The sequence below is a fragment of the Talpa occidentalis genome, unplaced genomic scaffold (genome assembly GCF_014898055.3).
Source record: "Talpa occidentalis isolate TD23 unplaced genomic scaffold, MPIMG_talOcc4v2.1 talOcc4.5, whole genome shotgun sequence".
Lineage (NCBI taxonomy): Eukaryota > Metazoa > Chordata > Mammalia > Eulipotyphla > Talpidae > Talpa > Talpa occidentalis.
In genome coordinates this window covers 45,327,115-45,339,690 of record NW_023604861.1, presented here as the reverse complement: position 1 = coordinate 45,339,690, position 12,576 = coordinate 45,327,115, and the positions used below count along the sequence as shown (strand labels likewise).

The window sequence follows — 12,576 nt, the reverse complement described above, 5'->3', positions numbered from 1 at the left end:
CCTCAGTTTTTAACACACATGATATATATCACATATAATAATATATTTTTAGGATATTTTTACATGAATGGATTTTTAAGAAAAAAAAATTTTTTAAATATCCTGTATTTTGTGCTTAAGACAGGAGGAAAAATAATTATTTGGGATAAAACAGTCAAATTGTTCTCAGTATAATACAAAATTAGGCATTATTCTAGAAGGGTTATTGTAATTTCTTCCAATCAGGAAGGTACCACTATTTCATATCTTTTATATTATAGTACTAAGTGTAATAGAAAGAAATCCGTATCTAAATTATAAGTCATTTACTCTACTTTATTATGGAGACACAATATATAGATATAATTGAGAACTGGAGATTTATTTAGAGGTCACTTGTTAAGGTACATCTTAAAGCAAAACATCTTTGTGCACATAAAAATACAGTTGACTCCATTTTGATTTATGAAAAATAAATTTATTACGTAACACCTTGTTTTTAACAATGTTCAATTTTTTTTTTAAATTCAGAATACTTGTGTCATTCATGTAAAATAGTTTGATACAGTACATTGTATGTTATAGGTTTTTTTTTTTCCTCAAAAATTCTAAGGCTCTCCTACTCCTTCTCCTTTGCTGAAGTAAGGGCACCCTAAACAACGTGCGAACGAGTTTTTTAAAAGAAAATTAACTGAACAAAATTTTAATAGCACTACACCAACCAGCTTTAAAATCAAGACAAAATATCTGAATCGGATGCCGCACCTTTTTAAGGAATTTATCATTCATGCTTTTTTCATCTTAAAGCATGCTCACAAATCAGCAACACCAACAGGAAAAATAAAACACTGTCTATGACAATCATTTTAGTTTGTTTGCTGAACCAAACAGGTTTATATCAATGACAACATACTTAATTACTATCAAATAGCAGCTTTAATACCAGTCAAGTCATAGATTGAAAATAAAAACAAACATCTAAGTTGGAAATTAATCTTTGGGAGTTTTGAAACCTTTCTGGAAAAACCATGTAGCCTTTTGTACTTTGAAAAAAAACCCAGCAATATTCTTGGTCAAAAAACACTGATTAATGTAGAAAATGAATCAATTCACTGATAAGACACTAAAATGAAAAGTGTACCAAAATAATCTCATTTTGAGGCTTGGTTATTTTGATGAGTTAATATATACTGTATGTTTCAAGTACCAGTTAAATGTGTGTGTGTGTGTTTGTGTGTGTGTGTACTATTGGTCAGATAATGTTGTTACACTGAAAGAATCACCACATACAAAGACAAATGCTTGCCCCTAGCACATTTCACAGCTTCAACTGCTACAGACTGTCACTGAAAAAAATGCATTGGTCAGTCTGAACCATGTCAAGTAAACTATGGAAGTAGCAAATCCACAACACAAACTGTGCTAGCACTTTCTTTTCAAGTCTAACTCCAAAATAAGTACAACTTGGAAGCCACTACCCCAATCTGTGAAAAGTGGTGGAACTTGGATACTGGACACTGTGAATATGTGGTTGTACAGTACATTCTCATGGCCCATACCAGGTTCCTGCAGAGAGCTGCACAGTCAGTCCTGCAGCATTTGCAACAGTGCATTGACAATATTCCAACGCAGCTCAGTACCGGTGTGTTTGATGTGAGTACTGCGGAGGCTGCTGGGAGGTAGTTGAGTATCCCATGCTGCTCTGTGGCTGTGATGTGCTTGGTCCAGGGTTGGGATAGGCAGCATGTGGATTGGAACGCTGGAAAAGGAGATGGGGGGAGAAATGTGATTCAGGTGTTTCTGAGATGGCCATATCCCAATCCAAAAAAGCTAATAAGTGCTTGAAGTGTCATTTCAGGGCTGTACAAAGGCAAATGTCTTATGCTATGCATTAGCTTTAGAATTAAAATGACAAAACCCCTAAATCTTTTAATTTCAGCTTTTCTTTATTAAGGTCTGAAGTACTGCTAGTAAATACTACTAAACCAACTCTTATTTTGTTGTATACTACATTTTTTCCTACAACAGTAACACCTTTTTATGCTGTTCTGTGTCTACTGATATTTAATAATTTGCTTGAGAGGTTTACACATTAAGTTAATATATACCGTTGGAAATTCAAAAGCAAATTCACATGCTCATTTCTTTAACAGAAAGCTCCCCAACACACATATTACTAAATAAAATGAGTATATCAAGAAAAGATACCACTGAAACATCATCTTTGGCATTAAATATTTTTATGCCCTACAGAATAATCAATCTTATTTCCTACTATAAGTTACAGACAAAAGTAAAATATTTATTGAAATACAAGAAGAGGGGCCTCCTTGGTGGCACAAGGGATTAAGTCTCAGCACTATGAAACTATCCACAGCCACTGCAGCAAGAGTTCTACCCCAGGCCAGGGAGCTAACCCCTACATGGCGCAGCAGACCTCTCCTGTCTCGCCTGCTGCTCCCCTCAGCAGTGTATTTCAGTCAATTCTCCTGTTCCGCTCCCCACTCTTGTCTCTGGCAAATCCTCTCACCCCTCCTGCCTATACTCCAGTTATTGTATATATAAATAAATCTTTAAAAAAAAGAAAAATGGTATTCTCAATTCTACAAATAGTACAAAGGGAAAGAACAATGATAGAGTTGAATCCTCTAATTTTGATCTATTGTATTACAACAAAGACCATAAAAGATTTACCACAACTCATTACTTTCCCCTTTTGAAGCATACCTAATAAATCATAAATTACAAATTCTGCCAGTGCTACAAAGTAACATTTTTTTTTTTAAATAATTTTTTTTTTTTTAAAGAGGCACGTATTTTATTTATTTGTTTGTTTATACATGCACTGGGTACAGTCAGAAGCGCGGGAGGGTGAGAGAATTCACCAGAGCCAGAGCGGGGAGCAGAGCAGGCAGAAGGACCGAAGTACACTGCTGAGGGGAGCAGCGGGCGGCAGGAGAGGTCTGCGCACCGTGTGGGACCCTCCTCCAGTGGCCGGGGAGCAGCCAGGGATTGAACCGGCGCCGCAGAGGCCGCGGGGAGCTTCGAAACCCAGCGCTCAACCGCTGTGCCACCGGGGAGGCCCCAAAGTAACATTTTTAAAAAAGTGATACATGAATTTCAGTCAGAAATACTAAAAAAATCACCCACAAAATGAACCAAAATAAAAACATCAACAAACAAAAAGACAGTAACATTTTTTTGGTTTTAGCAGCAACAGCTATAGAGTATGGCTGGCTGTGCTTCATTTTAAGGATGAATCACCTTAGTGTGCAAACACATTCTTGATCCAAGAAAGATTTACTCTTCCCATGCAAATGGGGAGGAAATGATGCTGGTGCAAACATCAAACACCCAAAGACATCTATCCTTGATTTCCTCTATTTGCTTACTGAGGGGAATTATTATGCAGGCAATGATTTCCAAGGTTGGTGAACTGAACCTTTTCTTAACTAAAAAACAGCTAATATCTGATTTTTTAAGTGCAGTAGCAGTGTCTGTGAGTATTGTCAGTTTAATAAGATCTCTTTTGCTCTTTAAGTAGATAAATAGCTCTAAATAGTCAAGTTTTCACAGTTTTTCCCACAATGAAACCCAATTTAGTTGTAAAATATGATTTAAATGAATGGGAAAGTATATTACAATGTTCAAAATGGTTCTTTCAGCAAAGGAACTGACAATGTCTCTTGATAGAATCCAGAAGTAGGCAATGGAGCAGTCTTTACAGTCAGATCTAAGTCTGAAGTCCTTTGCCCACCAATGGTTCACTGAGTAAACATGTGAAAGTTATTTAACCCCTGTGAGCTTCAGTTTCCTGAAATGACAATGACAACACCTCACAGAGTTATAACAACTAAAGGAAATAATGTATGTTTCATACTTAAGTAGTAGCTGACACTACTACTACTCAGTAGCTACTCAGTAACCTCCTCTTCTTATAACCATCACCAGGACCACTCACAACCTTTAAGAAGTGCTTACTGTATACTGTGAATGCTACCAAGAATTTTAATGATAATGCTAATAAAAATGATAAAAGTATCTATGTTGGGCTAGCCACTTTGCCTTAGGCTACATTATCTCATTTAATCCTTCCTATAACCTCACACTAACTATTGTCTATAGTCTACAAATGAGAAAACTGAGAATAGTTGAACCACTTAAAGTTACCTAGAAGTCAACAGCTGGGCTGGGATTTGAAAGCCTGTATTCATTCATTCATTCATTTATTTATACATACATACATACATACATACAAACAAGCACTGGGTACAGTCAGAAGCACAGGAGGGTGAGAGAATTCACCAGAGCCAGAGCGGGGAAGTCAACAGCTGGGCTGGGATTTGAAAGCCTGTATTTATTTATTCATTCATTCATTTATTTATTTACACATACATACAAGCACTGGGTACAGTCAGAAGCACAGGAGGGTGAGAGAATTCACCAGAGCCAGAGCGGGGAACAGAACAGGCAGACTGACGAAGAAATACACTGCTGAGGGAAGCAGTGGGCGCGGCAGGAGAGGTCTGTTGCGCCATGTGGGACCCTCACCGGTGGCCAGGGATTGAACCAGCATTGCAGAGGCTGCGGGCAGCTTCACAGCCCAGAGCTCAACTGCTGCACCACCAGGGGAGGCCCTGAAAGCCTGTGTTCTTAATTGTTGTTTCAAAACAACAGAAATCATTTTTTTAGTTAATATTATAAGCTAGGTAAGATAAGACATATCATGTCTACTTCCACAATTGACAAGTTAGGCTTTCCTAGTTTCATTTTACAGATAAAAACTAACATCGGAAAATGTTATATTATTTATCTAAGGCAACATAGTTAATAAATGGCATTATTTAATTTTGATCATTCAAAAGTCTCATCATCCCCTACCATACCATTGTGAGCACTTTTCCATGCTGATAACACTTCCTAACAATGTATTTCCTTAGGTACATAATGGTCAATATTTTCCCAATTAAATTTTATTTTCTGATGTTCACAAACCCACATGCAAATATTGACATGGCAGACAAATACAAAATAAACTTGAAATACCTGATAGTCTGAGGTCATGATTAGTCCACCTGAGGTAGTGGTAGGAGGAACAACTCTCACTTTTTTCAACGGGGGTCCCTGTGTATGACTGCTGTCTTGATTCCCTGGGTGACCAGTTCCATTAGTATGGTTATTGCCCTGTTGCTGCTGCTGGTTCTTCTCAATTGGTTAAACAGAAAAATACAGTTCAACTCAAAAGGAGAACCAAATTGAAACAAACCAGAAAATGTTATGGTGGCACTGAATAAAACAAGAAGCTGCCAACTATACTTTAATACTTACTTTGTCTCCTTTGTCATCAGGTTCTTCTTCCGTTAAAAATTCTCGTTTTGGGTAAGGGATTTGACAACCAGCAAAAACGCTGATCACGAGAAAAAAAGAAAAACAATTTCTGGTATACTAATCAGTATTACAAATGCTCTGCTAAAATGGTTTTCATTTTAATCTTTTAAGACAGACTTTGTATCCATATTTGTAATACCTTTCATGCACCTGTGACAGGATGAATCATTTCTTCTAATCAGTCACATTATAACAAGCCATCTGAGGACTTTTCATTGCATAAAAATAATCAATAATCAGCTTAGCATGACTCAACTTTCTTCTTTTATCCCAGCATTATTTTTTTATTACCAAAGACAGAAAACCAAAAATATAAATTCAGCTGAAATGTCACTTTTCAAACACATTTTTTATGTTCCTTATTAGATTTAAAATAAATGATGGCATAGGAAAATTTATTTGAGAATGGGATTTGCAATTGGAGCACAAAACTGTAACTATAAGAAATGAGCAATCTCAGTGAGTATGAATGATTACTACATGCATAATCAACCTTCAGTAAATAACTGATTAATGTTGAAACTAATGCTAACGATGTTTCACAAAGCAAGAGTAGACTGCCTAAATGACACTCGAGTCATAAAAGCTAATTTTGGGCTTGCCTTAAGAATATTCTTCATACTCCATATAAAAGGATTGGCAACCTAGCAGGACAACTGAAAGAAAGCAAGCCCTCCCCAAATTCTATCATGTTGGTGAGTTCATTAATTGATCACTTACTCTGATGTAGGAAGTGGGTCTTCTAAGAAATAGGGATCCTGCATAGCCTGTTCTGAGGTAATTCGCTTTATTGGGTCCATAGTAAGCAACTTCTGAAGCTGAAACCACAAATCATAAACACATTGCTAAATTACTTGTCATAGTTATACTCTGGCAATATGTGGGAAATATATGGTTTTGATGATTGTTATCACAATTTGTAGAGTATTTCATTGCCCAACATTAACAAAAATATTCCTAATTATTAAATTTAGTGTAGTAATTCACATTTTAGTCATTCTAATATTCGTGATCTCAGTTGGTTCTCCTATAAATAAGTCTTCTTACTCTAAACCAATGACCATTTCCCCACATTATCTAAACTGCTTTGTCTCATCTTAGAATAGGATTAAAATTCTTATATTTATTATTTTTCTATTAAGGAGAAACTATACTAGCCACAAGTGGTTATACTGACTTAATTTCTAATTACTTAAAACAAGTTAAATTAAAAACTTTCCCAGTCACATCAAGTACATTTCTAGAACTTCACAGTCACATGTGGCTAGTGACTACCCTACTGGTCAGCACAGATAATAAGAGAAATTTCTCTTAGATAGTGTTGCACTAATCTGAAGAAATAGGGTGACTGATATAGAACGGGCAAAGTACTTAAGTGATTGAGACTCTGGAAGGACTCCACTGGGGTTCAAATTCTGACATTTATTAGTTGAGTACTGAATGACTCTGGCTAAGTCACTTAACCTCTCTGTAACCCTATTTGTCAAATAGAAATTAAAAATAGTACCTATTATCACTGGTTTGTTTTGGGGATTAAACGAGCACATGGAAAGGAATTATAATGGTGTCTAGCACAAAGAAAGTACTATATAAATGTCAGCTATTATTATTATCACTATTATATATGTAGAAAAGTCATAGTAATGTGAAAATTCGGTAATTTTGGGTAAAACATAGTTACTGAAGGCTCATAAATTAGAATATTTAATTTTACACATGAATTATGAGATTATATAAATAGTGGCCACTTAGTTTATAATCTTTGATCTAATGCAATGATTTTCAGGCTTTACAGTACATCAAAATCAGCCCAAGAGCATGTCTTAAAATAGATTCCTAGGTTTCACTTCCAGAGCTTCTGATTCTGACTGGTATATCTGGGCAGGAGCACAAGAATCAACATTTCCAGTAAGTTCCCAGATGATTCTAATGCTGCTAGACTAGGGCTAAACTTTGAAAAGCAAGAAACTAACAGACTTAATGGGCAATTACATACTTAGAAGATAGAAGGATATAAAATATTCTAAAATGTAGGTTTAATTAGATTTAAATTTAATTTTTATGATCTGATATTTCAGTTGAAGCACACTTTATTTTCAGAGTTGAAAGGAAAAGCATGGTTTTGTTATTTAAAACACTCAACAGTTTTCTTGGAATTATAATAAAGCTTTCAGAAAGCACCCAAGATAGATCACCCGGGTAAAAGCAAGCAAAAAACTACAAGGAAAACATATTCTCTAGAATTTCAGTGGTGATGATAGTGAGAGTCACCACAAATTACAATGAGTAGCAATGAATTAGGAGAAGAGTAATTTCCCTAAATTGTGAATTTTGGCCTCCCACTACTATCATTGTTTTGTTAAAATAAATAAGTTCATAATGCTGATGAATCTAACATACCTTCTAATTTGGATCCTGTTTTAAGTATATTATAATAAATCATTATATGGATAATAATGTTACAATATGATAGGTTAAGCACTGCTTTTTAAAGTGTTGATATGAAATATATGATATATCACTTGACTTAAAAATAAGTAGAACATCTAGAAGCAGAAAGAAAAGAAAAAAACACAAAGAGAAGTAGAAATAGAAGAAATGTTTGCAAGTGGCCTGGTATTATAATAAGAAACTTTAATCCAGTCAAAGTAAAAATATTCCCATTTAACAAACTCATTTGATAAAATAAAAATACTGGGAATGAAGGATTGAAAGGATCTTAAGGCAAGCAAAATACAACATGCTTCTCCAAACTCCCCCTTTATACATTATATAACTTCATAGGAAAACATTATTTATTATGGTGTAAAAGTGGAAGTTTTATTGTAAGCAAATTTAAGTTGGCAATACTCAAATATAAATCTTATTACAAATTACCGTCACAGTACATGGATTAATTTATATTCTAGGAATAATCATTTTTCCAGTATACACTGATAAGTACTGTATCTCATACTCTTCCAGAAATAAGAAATAAAATATGCCATTACTGAAAGAATTCAAAACCCAAGTCTTGGGAGTTTAAAATTTTGTAAACAATCTTTCAGAGAACTAAAATACAAAACCTATAGTACTTATTTCTGAACAGTGGGATTACTTTCCTTTTCATTTTTCTCTGAAAGTTTTAAAATTTTAAGATAATTGATAAAAACCAATAAATGTGATTTAACAGTGCTCAACAGCCTTGGTAAAAAGGCAAGCAAATAAACTGCAAAAGAAACATATTCTCTAGAATTTCAGTGGTGATGGTACACTGAGTAGCAATATAGAAAACCTATTAGAAAACCTAATGTAACTAAACATTAGCCTGTCAAATCATATTAAGAGTTTGGAAAAACAAATATTTTGACGTCTTTTCTAGTAGGCACAACTAACTCTGCATTTACCATAGAAATATTTTAAAAGTGCTGAGTAACCATATAAATTAACCCAAATAAACCCGGGGTTGGGCTAATTAGTATTGGGGTGGGGGAGGGAAATACATTTCATTAGAACTATTCTCTAAGGCTTACCAAGTGGAATGCTTTACTATCTGGTTTTACTTTGTGTTTTTCCATATACTTGATAAGGCTGCAGTTGGTATACCTGAAAGAAAAATACTATGAAATATCTATATTAGATTGAGGTTAATTTTACAAGGACTGAACTTTTTTCTAAAGAGAAATACTTTTATCATTTAGATTAGGACTACATGTTGAAAATAGTATAATCAGCACAAAAAGCATAGCATTAAGCCAATTTTATATTTCATTTAATATTCACATTAGTCATTTTAGTCAGGATTAAAAACAAGGTTAATTTCATGAATAACAGCAGATGTTATATAGTTCCTTTTTTAACATGCACGTTCATCTCAATAATAATCCCAAATTTAATTTGGTCTTACCAGTAGGTTTAAAATTTAAAAACATAATTGTTAAAGGTCTGTCTGAAAAAATGGACTTCTCCCAGTCACCTGATCTTGAATTGTAAGTAAGTGTAATATTCCTTCTCTACAAAACCTGCTTAAAATTTCTGCACAACCTAGGTAGGTAGGAAAGTAGTTATTAGAAAGGTTTGTTTAATGCTTCTTACTACTACAGGTAAGTACTTTCCACTCATGTCTAGCTTTTAGAAAGCATTAAATATGGACAGAAGTGAACGGTTTTCTTTTTATATTCAATTCAGCTGCTAAAAGTAGACATTTATCTTTCTTTATATGATAATCTAAACATCATAAGAAACTAAGACCATTATAATGTAAGATATTAAACAAAATTATTAGAGAAATATTTTACTTAGTATTCCATTATGTGAATATTCAATCTTTTATTAAATAGTCTGGACAGGCAAAAATCAAAAAAGCATCAATTTTTCTTTCCAACTTACGTATTTCTTCTGAAATCTTTCATTAATGTTGAATGTTCAGGCATCTTTTTTATATCTTCCCAGTCTTTATCTGTGGAATATATCGATAAAATCCTATATCATCTAGATTCCTACTTTCAAGAATTTTAATAAAAGGTTACCTCAATTTTCATTACATTATCCTATACTTTTTACCTCCATGAAAGCACAGACTTTAAATGAATGATCAGCTACAGTAAACACCTTATCCTGAACTATAAATAAATTCCCCACACTTTGTATAGCATTAGATCTCTCAATGTTTTTCTATGTATTTTATATATTTTCTCAATTGACTAACTAGAGAATTATAAATAATAAATTATTAAATACTTCTATTTTTATTTTTAAAACCACTTTTCCCCCTTTCCCACTAAATTTCTTCATTAATTCAGCAATCAATCTCATCAACAATAAATGTATATCTTTCTCCTAAGTAGTTTTAAGGTGCATTTCCTTTTATATAGCCCGCCTCACTTTCACCTTATTCATATATTGTTTATATCAGTAATCAATGTAATCAAAGTAATAATAACTGTCTGAAATAGAATACAGACGATGACTAGTCAGTTGGTGCTATGATTAGCTTCAATAACATTAATAAAAACAATCCTAGCTACTAGATAAATAAGGTAGAAAAAGCTTCAGATACTTTTGCTGGCAAACAATACTTGCAAAACAGCTTGCTTTCTCCATTACTACCAACAGACTTTTGTAAGCATTTACCAGATGCACAGCACTGTAACAGGTATCTTTATAGCACCTACAGATTTTACATGGCCATTAGTTTTTCTTTCAACTTACTTGTAAAAATATTTGCTACCTCTCCTCCACAGATACCACATATTGTAAATTAAAAAAGTGTATTTTTTAAACTCCTAAATGGAATTTTCTGCCTAACTATTTCCTTGCTTTCAGTTTCTCTAATTTTGTCAACTTCTCTTAATTATACACTCCTAGAAAATATTTTAAATTTGTTCTCTATTCTCCATCCTTATTATCACTTAACAACTAGAGTACTGCTTGTAGGTAAGCAGCGGCTTTCCTTGACATGTGACTTCTCTTTAATTTTTATATGCCACTGCCATATTAATCTTATAAAATATAACATAAACCATGTTACTAGTTTTCAAGAACTTATCATGGATTCTTTACACATCAAATCTAAACTCTGATGTCTGCTTTTCAAGTTCCTTCTAAGGTACCCTAACTTCTGAACCACACGTTAAAAATCATCTTCTATAGAAGCCTTCCCTATTTCTACTCTCTTCTCCCAGTCTTGTTCCTTTCCCTGAAACCTTAGAAAATGTAACATGAAAAGGTCATTCTCCATGGACTTGAACCACACCTATAAACATTCTACTTAGAATAGCACAATGTAAACTCCAACAGGGCAAAGAATCATGTCTGTTACATCAACAACATGTTATACTTAACATAGTGTTGCACAAGGCAGGTACACAGTAAATACTTATGAATAACTGAAATTCCCATCACAACAAAGTAGTTGAATGATTCTGAATTATGGTAGTATCTGTGTAGTTATTCTGCATTCACTGATAACACCCTTAAGATGAAAGGTGAAATTATAACTCCCAAATATTTCTAAATAAGTCTTAAGTTCTACTCACTTGAGATAAATTCCTAATAAGAAATAATTTCTAGTAAGTACTTTGACTAGCCAAAATTTTGTAGGTGTTTTAAGCAAATTTTTATTATTTTGGACCACTGGGCAGAGTTTTTGGTGTCTAATGAACTACCATTCTGTGGTATAATGAGAAACTGGGATATACAGCTGGAGAGCTCTAATACCCATAATGAGACACCTAATCAATGTTCTCCCTGATATGAATCATTGTGACAAGATCATTGTAAAATGCCAGACTTTCATCCATATCTTGTGTATTCTAACAACACATTTTAGAGAGTGTTCTTATTGACAAGAGTTACAGAGGAAAAATTCTATTAATCAATATAATGTGATTTCTACACAGTGCCCTAACTAGAAATAATGTTCAAAATTTGTATTCAAATTCATGTAATGGCAGTATTATTTATATGTGCTGCCAGACAAAAATACACAATACTTAATTTATAATTTTCACTGGTAAGAACTGAAGGTACCTTTCTAATACAGATACTGCAAATATTTTATCATTGCAAACATTAAGCAACAAAACAAAACAAAAAAAACAAAACAAAATGAAACAAAAAGACAATCCTCAGATTCAGAAAACCCATAAATGTTTTATACTAATATGTGAACTCTACAAATTTAAATATTTCTTTGGCTCTTTGATTAATGCAAGTCATAAATATAAAGAATAGAGTAAGAGTAGCTTTCATTAGCTAAAAATAAATATCTTTTCAATGAAGACATCTAATTTCAAACAACAGTGAATTAAAAATAAAAACAAAAACATAATGTGTACCTGCAGGAAATCCCATTACATTGAATATTCTGTCCAGCTGGTCATGGTGATAAGGATTACTAGTTTTGATGTCCTCTTGTCGACAGTGAAATATTGGTTCTGACGTTAGTAGTTCTGCAAATATACACCCTATAGCCCAAATATCTTTAAAACAAAAAGGAAAAAAAAAGAATAGAAAAAAAAAGAAAGGAAAAAAGAAAAAGAAAGGAGGAAAATAAAGTGGTTCTTTCCAAAAGAAAATGCATTTTTATCTTGGCGGGGAGTGTTTTTTTCCTTTTTTTTCCCTAGTAAATCATATTAATTCCTAAGCAATTATAATTATTAATATCACAGAATATTGTTTATATATATTTCCACCCCCCACACACTCCTATTTTTTATTCCATTATAT

The 12,576-nt window shown here is 33.3% G+C and overlaps 1 protein-coding gene across 3 annotated transcripts in view; it reads right to left on the bottom strand.

The window, feature by feature from the left end:
• Window positions 1-325: 325 nt before the first annotated feature.
• Window positions 326-12,576, bottom strand: part of CDK8 (cyclin dependent kinase 8) — a 95,420-nt gene continuing 83,169 nt past the window's right edge. Inside the window, exons 7-13 of one of the 3 annotated variants that reach the window (XM_037527061.2) lie at window positions 12,186-12,329; window positions 9,736-9,805; window positions 8,880-8,952; window positions 6,088-6,185; window positions 5,308-5,386; window positions 5,026-5,181; window positions 326-1,738 (exon numbers count right to left, since the gene is read on the bottom strand). In XM_037527061.2, the coding sequence (XP_037382958.1) occupies window positions 1,613-1,738; window positions 5,026-5,181; window positions 5,308-5,386; window positions 6,088-6,185; window positions 8,880-8,952; window positions 9,736-9,805; window positions 12,186-12,329 (746 nt within the window). In that variant the 3' untranslated portion in view covers window positions 326-1,612. Of the gene's footprint in view, window positions 1,739-5,025; window positions 5,185-5,307; window positions 5,387-6,087; window positions 6,186-8,879; window positions 8,953-9,735; window positions 9,806-12,185; window positions 12,330-12,576 lie in introns of all 3 variants that reach the window. The other 2 variants (XM_037527060.2, XM_037527062.2) reach the window with 2 other exon arrangements.